Source organism: Trichoplusia ni, chromosome 12 (assembly GCF_003590095.1).
Source record: "Trichoplusia ni isolate ovarian cell line Hi5 chromosome 12, tn1, whole genome shotgun sequence".
NCBI lineage: Eukaryota > Metazoa > Arthropoda > Insecta > Lepidoptera > Noctuidae > Trichoplusia > Trichoplusia ni.
Window position 1 is genome coordinate 3,575,080 of NC_039489.1, and position 23,025 is coordinate 3,598,104.

A 23,025-nucleotide genomic window follows, 5' to 3' on the forward strand; every position below is an offset into this window, starting at 1 on the left:
TTAAGATGTGACGTAGTATTCCCTGAAAAATATAAAACTACAAAATAATAAAATATTAGGTAGAATTAATTGTATTTTGATTTTTACTCTAAGGTCCGATTTTTCAATTGTCAGATAACTTTTATCTGACTAATAAATATGGCCGTTTGACATATTATCTATATTCAACATCTGTCAAAACGTCAAATACATATATTCGTTGAATAAAAGTTATCTGGCGATTGAAAAAACGGCCTTAAATGATGCACTGCCAACGACTGAATGGCAACTAATTAGTTATTTGCGGAACAAACCATATTGATTTATTTATTAGTGATTTTCATGTTATGGATTCTGACATTGTATATCAAGAATGAAGAAGGAAACGCATCGCATCTTGTTGTCTGGTAAAACGCAGGAGCAGATATAAAATACCTTCTTTCTAGAATACATTATTTATCTTCAGGGCATTTTTTTGTTTTTCTATAGTTCAGGTTAATGCTACAAAACAACTGGGTCACATAATATATTATTATCCAACACTTGATCGTAGAATTTATCAATATCCTTGAAAAGAAAAAGCGTTCTTTAATCCAGTTCTTTATTAATACATTTACAACGATGCTTAATCTAATATATAAATAAGATTATACTAGCTTATCTTACTAACAAATATCAAAACCATGCTCCCTTACACTACACGAGAGTGCGATGTCGGGCGTCCACCACTAGCTCTTAAAGAACGGCACTCGGAGTTGTGGGAGTAAGACGGCGCGCTACGCATTGTATAGCGCCATCTCTCTTCTATAACCACCTCACCGTGGTAAGTTAAAGTGCGAATACAACTACACACATGAGTTGAAGGGAGCATGGTTGTGTAAATTTTTACAATAGTTACAAATTATAAATGCAGTTTGAGCTTTAATACAATTATTGTTCTAACACTAAGCAACTATAATAATATGTAACGAGTATTTCTACAGAACAAGCTTAGCTTATTACTCTAAACTAAGTAAGTACATAATCCATTAAATAAGGAGGAGGGATTCGGTGTTGCATTGCTAAAATTATTATTGCATAAAAAAAGTTTCAGAGAAATTTAAAATATGTAACAATCTGTACTTGATGTTTTAGAATTGAATTCTTATGTATTGGAATTCTAACTAATGATATTAAATACTAAGTCGTTAAGAGATCTCGCCTCCGTCCATATATTTTGGTACGAACATACCTAAGTACTTACTTTATTAAAAGATACAGTCTTAATGTCACAACGATTAGTAGCAGTAGCACCAAAATCTTACTCGCAAGCGATAGGAAATCATTCTTTTGTTCAAAAGCCTTTTTTCATAAGACACCTAAACGGAGGTACGATAGAGCAAGTTTAAATTTTAACTTGAACGAGTAGGTACCGCAAGATATTTCTTGGGTCAAAAAATGAAATACACATTAAATAAAGATGTAAGATGATTTATCATGTCATGTGTGCGATTCCGGGTACACCCCGATGTATAAATAATACCTCACTATCTTGTGTCGAAACTCTTAAAGCAGGACTTGCTAATATGAGAACTAGACGGCAATACCGAGTGCCTTTCATTTAAATAGCTTAAAGCAAGCTTTTGAGAGCTGTTGCAAGAAGAGAGGAATATGGAACTTAAGAAACTCTATGAAATGAGTAGATGTGAGGTGTGTGTGTGTGTGTGTGTGTGTCCCCTCGTGATTAGAGCTCAGTGTTCTGCCGGCGGCGCACGTAGCGCGCGAAGTAGTCGGGGCGCCAACACTTACACGAGCCCGGCACCAGGAACCAGTCGTAGTACAGCCGCACCTGCACACCGATATACTATAGTAACCATAGGAAGGTAAGGAAGGGCCAAACCCAACGAAATGCACGTTAGTTGAGAGGGATAACTTACTGCATGGAGACTATTCCCGAATGGAATGGGTCGCCAATGACGACAAAGATTTACATAGGGTCGACCAAATCGGAAAATCTTGGATTAATTTATCTTACACTTTCCAACAGTATTAAAGGCAAACGTTAAAAATAATCCTTAGACACAGATTTGAAATAGAGCAGAATTAGGTAGTGAATGTGAACAGTTGACTATAGTTGTGTGTTTAGTACCTGGTAGCAGCCCATCTCGTCGTGTCCGTCGCAGTGCGGCGGCTTGTCGGTGCTGGGCTCGGGCTCGGCCGCGCCGTACTGCTCGTACTCCTGCACACCCACACATAATAATATGGTTAGATAAGAAAATGAACACGCCATCTGCAGGCCCACCACTTGTGAGACTGTTGCAGTTTTAGAAGCGAGACGCTTCTTACAGAGCGTAGTGCAGGATTCTCTCATACGTAAATGTTGCAGTATTCGGGCCGGGCCGGGTTAGACTCCGCGTGTGTTTTGGGCGGAGAAAGTGAATGAGTCAGGAGGTATAGCTACATACGGGAGTGTGCTTGTTATGCCGGGGCGGGTAGTGCAGCTCGGCCACCAGCAGCGACACCCAGCGGGGCGAGCTCAGGCAGCCGCCGTCCAGGTAGTGGCAGCGGGACTGCATGCATCTGCAAACACACACACGTTAGAGCACTCAGTACGGAGAGAACATTGTGTATGTGCTGGGATGTAGATGTGAGAGCTGACCTGGTGACCTCGACGGTTTGTGTGAAGTACCCTTCGTAGGGGATCTGCACGACGTAGCGCCACACGCCCTGGTAGTTGCGCGCGAACACTGGCGTCGCGTACTCCACACGCGCCGGACAGGGTGTGGGCGGGCCCTAAGTGGTTATGCCATACAGTTAATCGATACAAACAGATAAACCTCACAAGAGGCACAACCGTCTTAAAATTTCACAAATATAAGGTATTATCACTTTAATTATTTAAACTTACCTCGTATCTATGATGAGGTGCGTTCGGTGCGTGCGCCTGTGGGCCAGGGTCCTCACGCCTCTCTACACTAGCGCTTGACTCGCTGTCGCCGTTGATGGCACGATAAAGCATGCAAAACCTAGGGATAGAAACCAAAATTTAGATGGGCTGAAGAAAACTCCTAATAATCCCAGAAATAAAATGCTTAAATATATTGTTATTGAGATAGATCAGGGATATTTTTCTGACTATTACATTTTTTTGATTCGATTCGATTAAAATACCATCTTTATTTTGTTAAAATAAACTTACTAAATAATCAATAAAATATGTGTGAACCGGAACGTATCAAAGTTTGACAATGACATTTGATAACTTGTCATTTTTGACGTTTATTTTAAAGGTTAAAGTGGTGTTATCGTGTATTTAATTACACTTATGTTTTCTCAACGAATTTTTGTATTAAAATGTCGTCAGCATTAGTGCGACAGGCTCTTGAACTCGTTGATCCGGAAGGTACGTCACAAGGCGCGGTTAAGCAACTTCCTGGCAGTAATTTATAATGAGTATGTGTTGTTAAAGTGGTATGTTGTGTGGTTACAGACAGCGTGGGTGCTAAGCGTGGAGGCCGGAGAGCTCGGCAGCGGCCGGTGGGTCAAGGTAGGTCACTGCTGCACCACGAACTATTGATAATCTAGTGTTACGTCACGCCGATGCCGGCAATTACGCGACTTTATTGCTCATATCACTGGATTAGAGTCGCTGCTTTTATTGGCAGTCTTATTATTACACAGAAGTACATAGTTCTTTTGCTTACATAATACGCAGTGTCACGATATATTCTTTTCCGTGTTATAATTTAATACAGTTTTGTTGGCAGATCACAAACATCAATTTAAGAGTAAGACTAAGAGACCTAAAGGGCCGACCAAGTCTAAAGAGGTTGTGACCGAGGAGAATATCAAGAAGTTGCTGGCTCTGTCAGCTCAGACGGTGGACACTGCGGTCGCTGACAAGGTATCCAACTAAATTCAATTATTTCACTTGATTATAAGTACCTGATAAGGTAAAATGTCATGTTTAAAACAGATCGCGGGTTGACTTTAGAAACGGGCTGCACGAATTACTGGGTGTTTTTGGTTTTAATAGATCGGCAATGATGCCCCGAGTTATAATATAACGTGTTTTTGTGCGGAAATGTGTAGTTTTTGAGAAATCTTAAATTAAAGTTTTGAGGTTAATTCTCAAAAATGAAACAGAAAATTTTATAATGTATGGCAAAAACTAGTGTTTTCTCACTCTAACCGTCATATTGAAGTGTCACTCAACTGTCAAAGAGTGTAATTACATTCCAATAGTTCATTTAGTTCATTCGCTTTTCGTTCGCGATTGTTTATGTTCCGTGTTTTCGTATTTTGATTTTTCTAAATTGTTATGATGATTATCATATAAATCGAAATTTATGTAAAATGTTGAAATGTATAAAACTAAATCTAGAACCATCATCATAGTTAACACCCCGACTCGGAGCACCCCGACATGGACAGGTTAGGTTAGAAGTGGTTGGCGGGGTCGTTGAGCGAGCGAAGCGAGCGAATAGACCCCGCCAACCACTTCGTGGTTATTTATTTTTAAACCACCCAGAAGTAGGAGCCCCGCGAAGCGGGGCTCCGTCGACCAAGCCAATAACACCGTTTTGACACTCCTAACCTCAAAACTAAATTTCAAAAAATCTCAAAAAATATACGTTTCCGCATCTTTTCCCTTTAGGGGGTATATCCTGGGCACCACCCCTCCCCCCTCCCCCCATCCCCACACTCCTATGAATGCAGCCGATTACTAAAGAATACCCGGTTACTTGATCCAGCAAACATTGCCTGTTACATATGCACACTACATAATAGGCTACACACAGACCTGTCTGTCTGAGCAGTAGGAGTCACATGTACAGCTACATTGTTAGCTTGTTCAGATTGTTCCACTTCATTATGTAAAGTGATGCATAACAATTGGATAGTGTGTCTGTGTGTGTGACAAACTGTCATAAATTGCTTCTTTGTGTTATTCCGTCAGTGAGGCTCAGTGTTATATCACCTAGTGATTTACTTTTTATCTGTAAGTTTGGTTTAATATTACTGATAAAATCACATGTTACTTGTTCCTGTGGTTTTGGTTTGGAATATAGGAACAGTGATTTATAACAAAAATGTCAAGAAAAGTGGGTATGTGCAATAATAAATATGATGGTGCTGCAGACTTAAATTTTGTACTTTGATTTGTTACTCAATAGTAAATTAGTGTAAATTATTGATGATGTCTAATAAACTATGTCAGCTTATCTGATTTTGCACTACTGTGACCTACAAATGAGTGACATTATCAGTATAACTATTTGGTTTGAGTAAAGAGGCAACAAGAGCAAGGATTTGTCAAATCATTGTTTGTTACATGATAAGATATTATTGCTGTTTATTTACACATTTACTGATGACATCAAGTCTAACAATGTTTCATCATCATGGTAATGTTTTATTATAATTTGTGAATACTTTATGATCATATTCATTGTCAGTGTAGCTGTGCATGGGAGACATTTGTTAATTTGTTACTGAAGAATGATAAGAATCATAGCTTTATGGTGGGTTGTGTCCACCGGTTTAGGACCAGAAATAGAAACAACATGGTGTGCTTATCATAACTCTTTGTTAGTTGGCTTACATCATTGCATTGATGTCGCATATAATTATAGGGATAATGAATAATAATATTATCACATTGCTTGTGTATCGTAAACATAAATTGATTTAAGGTAAATGGAACTCACGCTTGTCGTCAGTTTTAAATTTGACGAATTAGTTACGACACAAGTTCTCATAACGTTTATAGAGTTCAAAAAAATACGCGTCTTAATATTTGTGATGGTCTATCTGACGGACTAGACAGATTTTTATACTGATATTCAGTCATCATCCCAATTGAATAATTCATATGAGAGACTAAACAATTGATAATATCTGTATCTGTTGGTCAATATTTACAATTATGTACCTATAATTAGAATACAATCAGTTAAACAGACTTCAGTGTTGTGGCTGAATACATATTAATTAACAATACTGTTTGGTTTCAGATAGTGCAACGCGCGGTGAAGCGCAAGCCGCTGGCCGACACGGTCGAGGAGAAGAAGGACGATCACAAGTCCATCCTGTTCCCTGACGAAGAATCCTTCGGAAACTTTGAAAGACAACTGTTCTGCAGCTAAAACTATGGCTTATGTCTCGTGAATAAGGTTTATTGTTTAATGAAGTGTGTACATATATGGACATACCTGATGCGGTGCTCGGCAAACTGATTCTGGTGACCACCAGTACGGTTTGTGTGTTGTTAGCTTTCTGGGTCAACACTTATCCTTTTATTGACGAAGGTTAGTTTATCATAAATATTTATGTTTGACTTTATCACTTTATGTCGACATCGCCAAGCATAGTTTGTTAGAGTATGATAATTGTTGGTATTCGTTCCAGAGTCCCCTCTGTACTGGGTGGTCCCGGACCCGCAGTGGTTCCTGGTGTCGTGCGGCGCGTGGGGGCTGGTGTTCGTGGGCGGGCTCATGTGCTTCACGCTGCAGCAGCTGCGCGCTAACGTGTAGGTCGCCCTTACTCATGGGCCTGTCGCAGCGCAAGCCCAGCCCCGGGGCGGGCAGTGCGGCCGGGTCCCGCTGGGTCGTGCTGGGCATCTCGGGCGTGACGTGCGGCGGCAAGACGTCGCTGGCCAACCGCCTGCGCGCGAGCCTGGCGCCCGTGTTCGTGCTGCACCAGGACAAATACTTCTTCCCGGACGACTCGCCGCGCCACGTGGCCGTGCCCGGGCTCAGCCCGCCGCACAACAACTACGACATCCTCAGCGCGCTCGACATGGACGCCATGCTGCGGGACGCGCGCGACACGCTGGCGGGACGCGACCGCTCGCACGAGCACGACGCCGCGTCCGCGTCCGCCTCCGCCCCCGCCTCCGCGCCCGCGTCCGCCCCGCTGCGGCTGCCCGACACCAACTTCCTCATCCTCGAGGGCTTCACCATCCTCAACTACCCGCCCATCATGGAGCTCTGTGACCTCAGGTACCGCGTCACTGCCACAGACATTGCGCTCCATTCTCTTCACGACGCTCATTATAACCAGCATGTATCGCAGGTACTACTTCACGCTGGAGTACAGCGAGTGCGTGGCCCGGCGCGTGTTCCGCCTCTACGACCCGCCCGACGTGGACGGCTACTTCGACAAGTGCGTGTGGCCCGAGCATCTCAAGTACCGCGCACAGGTTAGCATTCAGTATTACTTAAACTCCCACTGTGTGACGTGCCACCAGTTTAATTGAACAAAAACTGGACCCTTTTTTCCGTTCGTTTTCTTGCTGAACCAGTAACTCTGCTTAACTTAAGCGTTGTTGTTCCCCGGCAGTTGGAGCAGGACGAGCGCGTGTGCATGTTGGACGGCACACGACAGGACGCCTTCGACATCGTCATGAACGACATACGAGCGTTCGCCGAGCGGTAACACACACAACACACACTCACACAGACATACACTCTACAGCTGAACACCCAGGCCTTGTGCACAGTGTTGATTAAATCGTTCTCGGATTATTATTAATTATTCTTACTATGATAAGTTTCTCTGACATAAGTCAAATTAGATTCGCACCATAACCCCCTTGTTAGGCGAATGTAAAAGTAATCTGTCAAATTGTATGCGAGTCGGGACTGATAACACTCATGGTTATCAATAGACCGATGGCGCATATTATTATGACGTCACACAAGTTTATCTACTGATGGTAAACGATGGTCGTATTAACATTTTGATGGACGTAGGTACGCATGCATGGAGGCAATGTATGTGAAGAATACAACGCCATCTATTATACAGTGCCTTAAACATGTTTAATATATTTTTTGTCTGTGGCGTTCCATTACAAATCAATGGTTGTATTTAGGCACTGTTTCTGTACGAATGCTTTTCTGTCGTGTTAAACAAATCAAGAGCTTTCGAAGCAAATAGTGTTTATCTTAATGTAAATTGATATTTAGATAACCTTATTTCGATATAATTTTGTATATGAACGATTTTTAAATTTGAGTCTTACTGGTGTAGATTTAACATACAAAATACAATAACTAAAATTTGTAAAAGTTATTTATCAATCATAGTTTAAAACACTCAGAACTATCGTCAACGGCACTAGATTTATATCTAAGTATTGTTAAGTTATTTACTACGAATAAATTTTGATCTATTGTAATGTGTTTACTTATTTCCCTCTTAGGAGAGCCCTTGTATCATTTACTGTTGAAATAACTAACTTACTAAAAATAATGTATTTGCGACTTTCACCGATGACTGTGTTCCTGGCTAAGCTCATCAAATCCCAGTACGGGTCAACAGATGGAATATTGTCGAGACGAAATACTTTCATATCGAGTGCGAGTGTTACAGTGTAGTACTCTGCCGTCATAACTAGAATGCGGTAGTCAACATTTTTGTGATTTTCTTTTTTTTTCAGAAATGGCATCCTAAGAGTTATATGAAAAAAAAATATTTTCAGAACAAAAAAATCACTCGAAGTATGTTATTTATGTAATGATTTCCGCATTACTTGCACTAAAACGGCTTAAATTGTGTTTATCTTCAAACGGCCATTTTGCGATTTTTGCATTCTTAGTTATGACGTCAGTACTGTTGACGCGTATGTAGGTGTTGTACATGTGTAGTAGTGCGTGTACTCACACGCCGCCGTTGTCGCAGAACTTGCGCGAGTCCCGCGCGGGCTCGGGCGCGGCGCGGTGTTGCGCGCGCGTGACGTCACCGTCCTCGCCGCTCGCCTCCTGCAGCGAGCGCTTGCTGCGCTCCTCCAGCCTGATAACACCCATGCGTACTATATTAGCAACAGCTTAACTGGTCGACGGAGATCCGTAGACAAGCCACTTTCTGAGGGATGATTTTTAGGGAGTTTCTTGCCGGTTCTTCGCCATCGGAATGACATTTCGGAACCGTGCATCTATAGTCATTACTGTAAATTTGATCGAATTGCTTATGAATTGCTTATTACATTTCGACTAGGCCTGTAGACTTCTCTTTTTCTCCAAACGGTTAACGGACAGACTTATCTGAAATGTATTGTAATGACAAATTATAGCCATTTTCATCGTCTGAAGCATTCGACGGTAAGCATTTTATTAGGTCTCCATCGCAATTCGACGAATGGAGCGATAGAGATTCGACTTGCGTTAGAAATATGAAAATGTCACTTGTACAAAAGGGTTAGACAAAAATTTGCCCAAGCCTATAAGAGCAAACTAGTGATTACACTCAGGAAGCGGTAAAGGGTAGGCGAAACTGGGTGCTGTCCAATATAATTTGACCTTCACAAAGTGCTATTTAGTAGCCTAATTTGAATAAATGACTTTTGATTTTAATTATAATTATTTTCATTCGTTGTGTTGTATAAGCTCGTGTGTGAGGTATGAGGTACCGGTTGTGTTGCAGGTCGTTGGCGTCGCGCTCGTAGTGCGGCGGCGGCAGGTGCGCCACGCGCGGCAGCGTGTCGTCCGCGCGCAGCACCGGCAGCGTGCGCGACAGGAAGCGCAGCGTCTGGTTGCGGATCACCTCGCTGGAGGGGGGACAACAACAAGAATGATAATAATATTCCACATCTCTCACACAACGCCATCTAGTCTCAAACTAAGCAGAGGTTGTATTCTGAGTAGACAACTGATAAACATATATTTCTAAATACATACATAATATAGATAAATTATACCCAGACACAGAAAAAATGATAGTGTTCATCATGCAAACCTTTGTCCTGAGTGGGAATCGAACCCAAGACCTCCGGTATAGCAGTCTGGATGACTAACGACTAGACCAACAGGCCAGTCAAAAGATGAAGTTAATCATAAAAGACATGTTGTCCAATAGATGGCGTTAGTAGTCTCGTATGTGTGGTACTGACAAGGGGTAGGGCTCGCCGTTGGGGTTCTGCCCCATGGGGTTCCGCGGGATGATGCCGCGGTTGAGGTCCCCGCACAAGTTGGCGGCCGACACATGCGGCCGCGCCGCCTCCGCCTCGGGACACGGCGACGACACCTGTCGGTAAGGTGGTGGACGGACTCTGCAACGAGATACAAGCATTTCTTTATGAAACGTAAAGTATGTCCTTAAACAAGGCCTTACCGGAGTATATGAAGGATTGCAACGCATTGCCTTACACCGACACAAAAACGCGGATGACGTAGCACGGCGGTTCAGGTTTAGTCAGTAAGAGTCTGACATTACCCGCTCCCTCCCTCCGAGAATAAAAAAGGTAGTTTCCGGATACAAAATGTCTTATACTAAATCCTATCCTAATTCTAAAATAACTACTAGCCAATACGAATTTGCATTAAAAATTTAAATAGTTATAGACTGAGATGTTTGTTATTAAAGTTCAGGTCGCTACGGCTGATCGATGTTAGCCCGATAACCTCCATCCTCCATAACAAAGTTCGTTAAATTCCACTCTATTCATGGAGAGACATCTATCAAAACAACTTTTGTATGCCGTCAATCATCTGGAAAATATTGTAAGGATACCTTCTTGTGCATGGGTCAAGTCACAGGAAACAACGATATGTGAATCTATCATCTAAATTTATTGACAGTTTTCCGGCAATCCCCACGCCGCGGCTGTCAGTGAAAGTGTAAGCACACCGCGGACTGACACGAGAGATATCCCAGAATTATCTAACAGTTGATAAGCTTTTACAGAAACGAACGTGTACATATCGATGAAGCGGTTCTGGTCTTGTAAATCTAACCAGTTGCTATTCACGGTATACAACATTCATAAAAAAATATCCTAAATGGATTTGAATTTTTATCAAAATTACATTACTTTTACGTATATTGAGTGCTAAAGTCGCTGGCCAAATAACCGGAAACCAGAGATAAGCGGTTAAAGTCTATAAGCTTACATTATGCAGACATTGTTGATGGTACGTGCACTAACGTTCAGATGACATGTGCTACAAAACCAACGCACCTCGCTGTTCATCAATGACTCCGTATTTAATGGCGGTCGTTATATGTCGTGAAAGCGTAAATCATTTAGATTAAACCTATATTAAGAAGCAATCTTTATCCCTAAGTATTTATGTTGAAGTAAGCTTGAATTACTAGAGTCTTTTGTTTTATTAATATTTCACTTATAGCATACGCGTCAGCGCTGGAAGAGCTAAGGAGAACGTCCTGGGCCCCAAGTCTGTTATTTACAATGGCCGATGAATTAATTCAAGTTGGATGAAAATGATACATTTCAGAGAGCCTGCCACCACCGCTCAAAGATTTATTATTGCAGATGTGAAAGACAGACTCCGCCCTAAGTTGTATGCGGCCTCATCTTCCACGACTACCAAAAGATCATCAAGATTTGATGAAAGGCTCAGCGCTTTTTCCTGCTGTGTAGGTTTCAGGCAACCATCACATTTAATATGTTTGTCATCATTACGAGTCGGCTTCGAGAAAGTCTTCGATCAGAATGAACTTGGCGGAAGTCATAAACATATTTATGAAATTAGTTTTCCGTGAACAAGCTGCAGTTGAAAGTTGATGCTATTGTTTTATTTTGTCTGTTGTTTATGTAAGCTAGGCCAGGCACGTCGTATAACACGAGGTGTGAGCTAGCTTATTGGTCTTTCTGAATTCCTATACGTTTGGCAGTCGTTATTATTGATTTTATAACTAAAGATCTAACTATTTCCTTAAGGAACTAACTACTTCAAGTAGAGTACTTGTGGACATGGCATCTCGTTAAACGCAATATTATATTGATATTGAAAGAGGCCTCTTACCTGACCTGAATATGGATAGTAATAAGACCTCCTTGCACTAGTTCCTAGGCTCCAAGTATTCTAGTTGCAACTTTCATCGTCCTACACCGGCACGCCCACATCTCGCGCGGAGCATTTTGATTCACAGTTTATATATGCATTCAGACCTTCACAGTATTTATTACTAGGTATATTATACTCGATACTATATGTGCAGTGCTGTATCAGTGGAAAGAACTAGAGCTCGTAATAACATTGGTGTATTTGGAAGGCAGTTATATTCCTTAACGAGTTCCATCAGTGTCAACGTGACAGTAAAATTGCTAGTGCAAAAGCTCTGCAGCAAGATGGTCATAATATTTTCTTCTCAGGGTAGTCAGATAAGAAATGTCGACTCCAGTGTTCTCAAAAAAGACATGTAAAAGTAATGAATTAATATCCTATTTTCAAAATAAATGATTTCATTTCATTTCATAATTGTGAAACATAGGCGACTACACTGTGCGTAGCTACACCTCTACAAAAACCCATGGTCAGGATATAGAACTGCATGTTATTGTTCCGTGGCAGTTTACCTGGGTGGTGTGGCGTTTGGAGACTCGACGAAGGCGTAGTACCCCTCGGGAGGCTCCTCCTCCGTGAGCGTCTCGTCGCGCGGCTCGGCCGGCGCGTCCGTCGGCGGCGCCAGCGTCGGCTCCGGCAGCACGAAGCGAGCTGATATGCATAGGACCTGTAATAAACAATACAAGTTAAGGAATATTCAGAGACTAGATCATAACCCGTATTGAGTTGAAGTCACCCGTTTACGTGGAGATAGGGTGTACCTAAATCCAGTAGAAGGATGTATACCTAGTTAAAAATAGCTGCCCGGTGTCGTTAGATAGTCAACAACTTGTATAACCCTTTTGGACAGATATTTACTTCTCTCTTTATAAGTAGGTACTGAGACGGTTCGTTCACACAATGCTCTATGATACGCCAGTACCGGCTGGTGACACATAGCTACGACTTGATTAACGCAGAGTCGTCACGCCATCAGGCACGCTAACGGGAACGTTCCGATGGTTCACAGCTTTTTGTTCACTCTATTATATCTTGATTCTCACAAGTTTGGTTTCCGCAGTCATCAATATTGGTGACATGCTTTTTTTATCGTAAGCCTTTTTTTCCTAACACCCCTTTCCTAGAACCTTACTGTTGGAAACTTAAAGTCTGACATAATCGCCAACTGGAAAACAAGGCCGTATCAATCACGTCACCTCATTGAGAATTGATGGCCGTGATCGTAAGGAACGTGTCAGAATCCTAAAGTGTATCCCTTCCGTCTGTAATGAGTAAGTAGATAAGTATGTGTGAGACAAAGCAAGCGCATTGTCAGTAACAAGTGCAGCGGCGAAGTGTGCCGCTCGGAACAGGGGCAGTGGCACGCGCCGCGAGCTCCAGATACCCGCGGCCGGCGCGTGCCACACGAATTACTGATGTTCTGCCATTAACGTGCGTTACCAATGCTTGAGTAAAGCGAAGTAGCAAGAAAAAACCCTTCGATTTTTAGCGAAGCTATGGAGTGCGAAGTCAGCTAAAGAATAAATAAAAATGTTAGCCAGCTAAGAGAAGTAGCGACAGCGACAGGGTGTATTCCTATGTGTTCCATATTCCTGTATGTTTCCAAATTTCTATCCATCAATAAGAATGCAAAGAAGATATTGTAATGGCTTAAAGGTATATTGATTGGGTCACTATAACTGCAGAACTGTTGTAGATTTATTAGTATCATGCCATTGCCATATTCCAAAAAGCAAGCATGTTAATCATTTTCTTCTTGACTTGCACGGTGCACCTTCCTACGGAGACCTACTTGGATCAGCTGTATTCCGTTCAACAGCAACGTCTTAGGTAAGTAGTACGCAGTAGTGTCATTTATATAACGAAGCTGATAGTGATGAGTGGTGGCGAGCGTGACGAGCGTGTCGGAGCATCTAACAGCACCGCAACAATGTCAGCGGTCACATTCCTCGGTGGCGCTCCACTTTTGGTGGACTGGGGAGTGCGGCGCGTGCCGGCCTCAGGGGAGACTCCCTGATGCCGGCCGCGGAAAGACGTTACTGAAAGCTAATATCTAATGTCATTGAGTAATATTCATGTATATGCTGCTTGGCTTTCTTGAAACGATTTAATAACATCATTGTGTAAGGAAATGTTTATTTCTAAAACAATTTAGTTAGGACTCTTGTGTGAATTTCACTGAAAGCTGTACCTATTTTAATCAAAATAGAGGTATTTACATTCTCAGATTATCGAAACACGAAAGGTTTAGATTGGTGCAATTCTCGAAAACATTACGTTTTGACAAAGGGAGAAACATACATTTCGTATGCCATGTGTGTTTCCCTTCCGTACGTAAGAACAGCTACTTACTCAATAGATCAAGTGTTAAGCTAATGAACTTGGTGGTAACAATAGTATCGTTTAGTTAAGCCGCCGTTAAAACCGATTCGTGCTACTTTCGTAGTGAATGTGTTGTGCGTAGGGAGTGCGTCCACCGTAGGCAGCACGCCGGCACCGTTACCGCGCTGACCCGCATACCCGCGCCGCCGCGCCGCGGTACATTTGCACGATACCAAACACTCATGTATCGATAAGACCTTATACCAATTATATCACTACTGATATATGGGGAGTATACCTTAATCTGATTTCCGAAAAGAGGATTTTTTAATAATAAGTAGTAGAGTCGTTCACGTTCATATTGCGGTGTAATTTCATAGATAATTAGTAACATATTTAAATATCATTCTAAACTTTTAGTCGTGTCTGTTAACAATATACTTCCTGGACCCCAATTCTGCTATTTAAAATGGCCGGGTAGCGTTTCTTATAAGTATTTTTATTTATAACTAACTGTACGGTCCTCACATTATAACGTCTATACTTGTGTGCTTTTAGTCATTGTTATTGTGCAGGTCAGTAACGCATACCGAAGTCCTAAATACTCGGATGCATAAATATACCGACAAACTAAACTGATTTTCCTCAAAGTTCTGAGAAAGGATTGTACAAGTTATAGAAAGTTAAATATTGAAATTGGTGTTAATAAAAACCTTTTTATAAGAAAAAGACGAAGAACTGAAATTCATAGGCCCAATGGTCGGAATAATAACAAACAATTTTTACTTTCATACTAATTTTATAGGCGTGAAAGTGGGTTTTCTTATATTTCATAAATTTTGTTGTAACTAACAGTAGCGCAAATAATAAATATAAAAATGATTGCTCATTCGCTGTTGGTGCCCATTTTTACGATTCACCTATTCGGATACGCGTTAATTAAGAAAAGTGGAGCGGACGCTGACAAAAATTCATTACCATTGCAAATGAAGTAAACGAATCCATTAAGAAGAAAAATATTTGTCTTAAAATGTTTGAGAGTACTTTGTTATGGAACATTAAACTCTGTTTGGATGTGTTTGTGTATGAGCAGGCGCGCACTCACTATATTCAGAGAGCTATAAAACGTGAAACTTGGAATAAAACTCGTTAATTTCTAAGTGAAACTTGTCGCTGACGCTGTTTCTGTATGAGGTTATTAAACTCTAACTATTTAGGTGGCTATTCCTATCCTCCTATCTACTGTGTATATTTTAAAGTGGACAATATGTAGCCAGTCAGAAAACAATACTAAAGTTTGTCATTGAAATAAAAAAAAATATTTATTCCTTTTTTTTAAACGGCTCCTGCAGTAAGGAGTTTAATCCTTGTGTTGCGGAGTGATTCACAAACATACAACTCACGTGTACATTACAAATGCACGTGCACACAATTAAAATAAGTTTAAAAACACGCGCACAATGTATTTTATTTTTTGTAAATTTCGTCCATATTTGCCCAATGGGAAATGACTGGAATAATTCCTGAATTATATGCAAATACCGACATATGAGATTCATTTGTAACGTTAATCTCTATCTCTCTATCAGCAAAGTCTTATAGAACTTGCCTAACCTACATACGCAGACTACGCAGTCAGTTGGAAGAAGTCGCTTGCAAAAGGATGAGACGCCCAGTGTTGCCTCATAACTGTCACACGCAGTTGCCTGCGGTTGCCATGACAACCACATAATTATCGAAAGCAGTGCCACTTTGTTATTTTGAGTCTCATATTTTGGTCGCAATAAGGTTTATATTCGTTTGATGTTCCAGATATGTGTGTCATCTTCAAGTGAGTATGATTAGCGAGATTTGCCAAGCATGGTTTGTGTAACGCCACTCTCCGGGGCAGGTGGACGACCACCGCCATTACTGCATAATGACTGGTACTTAGTCATATGTTTTCACTGCTCGTTACTCATGTCGATCACTTATGTTCAGAGTTTCTAATTAGTTCATACAAAAAAGTGGTAGAAACGCACATACGTTTGAATTAGAAAAGCAAGAGTTTGCCAAGACGAATCCAGATTTGAACTTCAATTTGAGATGAATTTACACTGCTGTTGTAGTCATAATGATCTTAAGAAATCAGTAACTCTACTATAAGAGTTGTGCTACTTCTTTACTATGAGGAGTTGAGGAACAATCCGTCAATTCAAAGTTTAAATTATTGACTTTTTGAACTGATCTTGATTTGAAACTGAAATTCATGATCAGTTATCTGAGTAGCCCGATGTCCAGTAATCAGTTCAGCCCCACATCCCACGCGGCCGGCCCGCTGCCGCGCGATTCCCTTTCATTTCGACATCACATCACTCGCCGCAACATATTATATTGTGGCCCACATTTTTTGCTCGCTGCCGACAAATTGCACTTTCATGCGGTAGGTACAATTTACGAACAAATTATTTGTGTACGCGTGTGTAATTTAAAGCCGGTTATTACCTACTCAACGATAATAAACTGAACTCAAAAGCATTGGAAATTGTCTTCAATTGTTTCTTTTTTGGTACAGAGCTTGGTTATTACTTCAATTTACAACTTTCTTAAGCGATAATGATCTCGTAATTAGAAATGATTACGTAGGCCTTGACATTGTTCACGACTGTAGCTAACGCGTTACTAATATGGGAAGCAAATTGAAGTGAAACAGAACAATCGATATTAGTAATCAATTACTCTACATTTTTGCAAAATTCGGATCTGCACAAAAAAATTCAAATATTTTTGGCATCAGAACCTGTAAGACCTGCTTACTAAAACTTTGAGTAAACTACTCGAATAAGAATGATGCCCGAACAGTTATCGAATCTTCTAATTTCCACTACTCATCTTCTAACACATATTTTGTTTGTGATCACATTAGCACCATACATGTAGAGCATTAGCAGGCAGGCGTGAAGTGTGCTGGCACCATGATACTACGTCAGCAGAACAGTTTGCATGGGATACACAGTGTAGGTGATGCACAGCCGATGCCGTTAGCTCGGCGCGTGTGGAGCGGTGTGCGGTGTGCCGGGTAAACAGAGCGAGACCGATGAGACGCCGAGCCGCGGACGACAACCGGATCTCTCACCCTAATGCCCCCTACATAAGTTACTCGTATGTTATTGTTTTGAAACTTAGCATTGTTAAGTAAAAATATAAGGGAAGAATAGAGATAGCCCCGATACAAGTGCTCTATGTAAGGTTACATTGTAAGAGTTGAAAAAGAAATGTATTTTGAGGAAAAAGTTCAACTTCTTCAAAATACATTTCATTTTGGTTTTCACCGTCTACAAATATTTGTTTATCTGGTGCAGTAACTTATTAAATTATTATAAACGTTCGTATTATTCTTCTCTCGCAGCGAAAGCACTTAGGAAGCAGCGAAGGCTGGGCAAATCTGGGTGCTGTCCAATGTAATATGATATTCAAAAATTAGATTTTGATTTTAGCAACTTTATAAAAATACTTGATTTAATATTACTTCTTTTAAGTAATATTCCCATTTCTTTTGATTTAAATACGTCACAAGTTATACGTGAATTTTACACATACTCGTAAACGCAACAAAGGATTGCTTTTTATGTTCACTTTTAACTTGCTCGCGTGCTGTTTTATATATTTTTACAATAGTTTAACATAGGTTTCACATGAAGTCACCACATAATGTGTTATTACCGACAGTTATGTTGTGTTATGAAGGAGATGTGAAGATAACACGCTTTACGAGCTCTGCAGCACACAACACTACGCGATGTGCTCACTCATCTTTATTCGTAATGCCATATACCAAATAATAAATCTATTCAGTTGTAGAAAGTCTTTTAAAGTACTTATTATTAACAAATTTTGTTTCACCCTGTCTTCCTTTTTTTTTAATCTACTTGTTGATAAAACTATAGAAAATACTTAAATGAGTAAATTGAAACAATTGACAATCAGTCAGTCCTTGAGTCCAGTATACTGTATATTGTAGTGTATTTCCTTCTGCATGTGTTTGTGATGTGGTCAGCCGTCAGGCGGTGGTCATCGACCGCGGCGCTCGTATCTGGGTGAAGGTCACGCGAGTAACGGTGCCTGAGGTAACGTCACGAGACCTATATACACGGGAACAGGTTCAGAATGATGGAAGGTACCTGTGCTAGTGGATGACCCGTACACTGCATGTTCAGTGGTAATGAAGGAGTGGGATTTCGGCCATAGCAGGAATATGGAGTAGGGAAATATGCGAAGATAGCAATGATTTTTTTTTTGTAAAAATAGTACAATTTGTTGTCAAGTTCTTAACTATAGTTGATGGCGTTGATGCGCCTATCTAATCTATCAATCCGATTTCATTTCCTTTATGAACTAATTCGATATTGTTTGACTTCACTACGATTGGCAATTTTTGCCTGTTTTTGCATATCTTAGCTAACTGAAGTATTCGATTGAAATCCTTACAACGCGGACGCGTCACACAATGTATCAGAAAAAAACATCCTATAGCCTCAATATGTGAGTAAATACCGTAATCGCGTTTGTTGTGAACCATCGAATGCTTCCACATTCTCGGGGTATCGGAATGCGCACACGACGCGCGCCGGCGCCGCTCCGCGAGCGTTGACCCACTGCTCGAGAGGTGAAGGTCGCGCGACCTCGGCAGCGGGACGCCTCGTCACTACATAACACCGACATCACGCCCAGCAGAGTAATGGACACCTATCATCGTCGACGGTAACAAGATAATTATCAATCTCTCTAAGGCTCGTAGCTTCGGCTGAAGATTCATCGCTAGAGCTTTTCCTCTTGTTTCAGATGGGATCGCACTTGCCAATACTCAGACAAATCGATTTGTTTTTTAATCATTCAATATTATAAAACAATTATTTTGATAGCTTGACAAAGATTTGTCGAGATATCTCTATGATATAATTGAATGATTGGCAGGGAGCAAATGTCAGAGCCATTAAAAAAAAAAAAATAAAATTAAAATTAAAAATGTTTTATTATTATCTTAAACATTGAAACTATTAACTAAACTATTAACGACAAGACGTGTATTCGACATTCCATGTTTATATGTCAGGTATTTAGTTGTTGCCTATGTTAGATAGTTAACTTGACAGTTACCTTCACCCTGACATGTAATCAATCTGACAGAGGCTTTTGCTTGTTCAACTTAATCACAAAAAATGCCAGTTGTTCCTGGGAATTGGGATTCCAGAGAACCGGCCGGCAACAACTTTGGCCTAACTACAAAAGTGTGCTTGCATTGCCGGTTTTATTCAGATTACATTTCTAAATGTTTGAATCTGAAAGTTTAATGATCAAATTAAGTTGAGGTTTGAATTTAGTACTTCTGTGAGCTTATCAGACCAATGAACTCATTTTGTTTTGTAAATTAATAGTGTTAAGTGCTTGTGACATATCGTTTATCACACTTAACGCATTACTTGTTTCAACTGTTAAACTATAAACTGAAGTCAACGTCCAGTCAATATATGCTCCTTCCTTATTTAAGCACTGCCCTAGCCTTAATAACTGGTAAAATAGACATTGTTTTTTTGGCTGGCTAAGCTTTACTTTTTCCTCATTAATCTCGAATTAAGAATGGCCTTAATTCTCGATGACGGTTTAGGAATCGTCCATACGTGTCGCGAGAAAGCTTAACGGGACCTGTGGTATCCTCCGAGTGGAGTGTATGTGTGTGTGTGTGTGTGTGGGCAGACTCACCGATATGTGGAGCGCTATGCCATGCCACGGCACACATACCATAATAGAAGATTATTAACAAAAATACCGAAAATTAACAGTTATTAGCGCCATTCATCACTGTCATTCGACATTCCTAAATTAAATCTAAACGGTCACGTTTCTGAATAATTTCCTTAAATTCGTATATGTTTATTAATTTAAAAAAATGTTGCTCAAAACTTCTGACCGGTTTAAATTAGTCTCCTGTAGGTATGCGTGCGTGACTAATTGGCGCATACAATCCAAACTTACAATGCGGACAGATTTCTGAATTTGAATAATACGATCGTCTCCATTTTACTAGGTTTGTGGAGCAACCAGAAACAATAGACAATGATGACATCGCTATGGCACGCAGAGCTGGAGCTTTCAAGGTTTGAGGAACCTTATACCATCAAATACCTTTTGTGTTACCACGGAGGACATAAACTACCGAATTATTGTTATGAGTAAGACGAGTTGTGGCCTTAATTTCACAAAGCCAGCAATAATCGCAGACTCCTTACTGACGTTACAAGTATTCAATTTAAAACGGTCGGCACCATAAAAGATGATAAAAAGCTTTCGATGCTGAACAAAACTGGAGTGCAACTTTCGATTGTGTCTTTGATACAAAAACTGTCTTTCATTCCAACTTCTAAATACCGTAGCGTAAATAATTTCGCAAGTATAGTTTCACCTCGACCGCTACAGCTAAACATAGTTGAGTGCAGGTCTGGGCAACAGTACTGCATTCTGCTAGGAATATAAATCAGCTGTGAGCTGTCTCCACACGCGTCCACACAAACAAAACTTTCTCTCTCAGACAATTGGTCCAGTTGAGCGGCCGCGAGGTATCAGCACCGCAACTGCGGATAAGCGCATCTCATTGTCTTCACTTCCACTTTTTTCAACAAATGATTGAGATTGGGGTCTTCCGCAAATTTTGTAAGTTGTAGAGCTAAAACTTTTTAGTATTTTTTTTATGCTGTGGGTTCTATGGTTTCTAAAATACCAATGTAACTTGCGTATGGCATCCGAAATAATGGTGAATACAATTTCTGCAAGGTCTATCTAAGTCGCTCATACTCCTACTCATTTATTGGGCTTAAAACCAAAACGGAGGGGTGGCGATTGGAAGGTTAATAGCATCTTGCGTTTTAATTTGAGTACATTATCAATTTCATAGTCAGACTATAAAATATTCAACATAAACATAAGATTGCGGTGATTGCATCAAGTTAAGGCAATTTCAATGTAAACATGGTTTAAAGCGGCACTAGCAGCGAGCACAAATGGGCCAATAAGGTAATTATTGATTTCCATAGCGGCTTCTCAATGTATGTAAGTGGGATGACACACATGGTGTACAGTTACGAAATTCCTGTTTATGTAACCAGCTGGGGCCAGGTATGTTGGGGGCCAAGTGGAAAACAACGACATCGGATGTCGTAAATCTGAACTAGAGATTATGTAAAAATAATACGTTAGGGAAATCTTTCAGTATGTAACGTGACATGTAGGAAAAGGCCCAAAGGTTGAAAGACTGAAAATCAATAGGTCCTGGTCTTGTGGGACGATATAGGTTGAATCAAGTCAACGTATCTGTGATTTTAACGTAGTTGCTGATAAAGCAAAGATCTTTAAAAAGTATATTTTCGCCTTTGGAATTGATATTACTATTTATGTATTCCATAAGAAAATATGTATGATGAATCTTAACGAGGTAAATACTAGCACACTACAGAACCACTCTAGTTCATCTAAATCAGCGCAGCACCAGCGGAGCGGAGACGCACAATGTCGAGTCCGCGCGCTGTCAGATGTAGAGCACTTGTTATTTGTATTGCTCCTTTTGTAATCGCACAATTTCTCCTCAATCGTATCTGGTAAACGGTCGCTTTCTCGTAATGTCTTCCACTTATTTATGAGAGCATTTTCATATCAAGTGAGTTTCTTTCTAGGAATCGTTACCGAGATAGATTCCTATGTGTGTACCTCGCGTTTATTCCCCCATTTCAATTAATCAAAAGCGCTTAAATCCGGTAAAGTTTCTTTTTAAGGAATGGAGAAAATTATCGCTCCTTTCGAACTATTATTTAAAATAAAATTATATAAAAAATGGTTAATATACTTATGCTTACCAAAAATATGAGCGTGTGTCGCGCCATTTTCAGCCTGATGAAACCGTTTAAATAAATCACAACACAAGATGAAAGTAGCACAGTTCACCTGGACATTTATAATACCTACTAAAGTTCGCTCTACTGTAAAAATAATTACAAAAAGAGTTTTTCATAAAATATTAAACAACTTTCGAATTGGCGCGCTCGCGTGCGCGTCCGGCGACACTTTTTAAATATATTTTTTTTGTTGCGGTCTAGGCGCGGATGCGTTCGGCCAGCGCGTTCGGAAGTGATGTTACACTGGCACTGGCTGTATGCCGAGCTCTCGTAGCGGGACGCTGCGCACTGCCGAGAGAACGGGACATTCAAACTGCTTGGAGAGAGGATCTCCTATAGAGCTGTGGAAGCCATTAGAAGTTGAGTGTGTCAGTATGCTTGTAGTACACGTATGAAGGTGCTAGTACATTAACAGTTTAGTAAAACTATTGATTCCATGTTCATGCCTGGAATTAGGAATAGTTTGTCATAATTGTTAAGTCAGTTGTTACCTGTAAAAATCTCGTATTTCGAATCTACTTAACACTGCCATCAATTGGATATTATGCCATCTCTACTTTTATTATGAGGACCAAAGAATTAGTTTTAAATTAACAGAAAAACTATACCCGTACTAAAGAAAATATTCGAAAAATAAATAAAATTTATTTCCTTTAAAGTTGTTAGTAATTTTATGTTTTTTGTGACTTTTCGAGTAGTGATTCAATGTCATAAGCGAATTTTCAGCTACATCATTCTAACTGCTCTATATAGTTCCGTGGGTCGCGTGTGCTTGACAAGCGGCGCCTCATGCGTCCGCGCCAGTCCGCGGCCTAGCCGACCATTACCCGCACTGGAACACGGCACTACACATGTTAGGAAAATTAAACTCTATTTGTTTAAGTAGGTACTTGAAAAATCACCTGTTACAATCGAGAACCTTGGTATAGAGTCTGATTTATTTCAGTGATACATATACTTGATTTGACAATCTTCGTTGTTGTTTTATATTTGTTTAAAGTTTAATTTTA

At 40.4% G+C, this 23,025-nt stretch overlaps 2 protein-coding genes across 2 annotated transcripts; one reads left to right on the plus strand and one right to left on the minus strand.

Annotated features, from left to right (window-relative positions):
* Positions 1 to 566: 566 nt before the first annotated feature.
* LOC113499191 lies at positions 567 to 22,989 on the minus strand. Its single transcript, XM_026879563.1, has 10 exons — positions 21,977 to 22,989; positions 12,284 to 12,438; positions 9,854 to 10,012; positions 9,374 to 9,511; positions 8,629 to 8,757; positions 2,867 to 2,984; positions 2,618 to 2,751; positions 2,424 to 2,538; positions 2,108 to 2,197; positions 567 to 1,807 (listed from the first exon to the last, which is right to left on the minus strand). Exons 1-10 carry the CDS (start codon positions 22,001 to 22,003, stop codon positions 1,703 to 1,705), a joined length of 1,170 nt encoding a protein of 389 aa, XP_026735364.1. The 5' UTR covers positions 22,004 to 22,989; the 3' UTR covers positions 567 to 1,702.
* LOC113499192 (nicotinamide riboside kinase 2) lies at positions 6,059 to 8,143 on the plus strand. Its single transcript, XM_026879564.1, has 4 exons — positions 6,059 to 6,269; positions 6,370 to 6,962; positions 7,036 to 7,162; positions 7,303 to 8,143. The coding sequence occupies exons 2-4, from the start codon at positions 6,508 to 6,510 to the stop codon at positions 7,396 to 7,398; spliced, it is 678 nt and encodes a 225-aa protein (XP_026735365.1). The 5' UTR covers positions 6,059 to 6,269; positions 6,370 to 6,507; the 3' UTR covers positions 7,399 to 8,143.
* Positions 22,990 to 23,025: the final 36 nt, after the last annotated feature.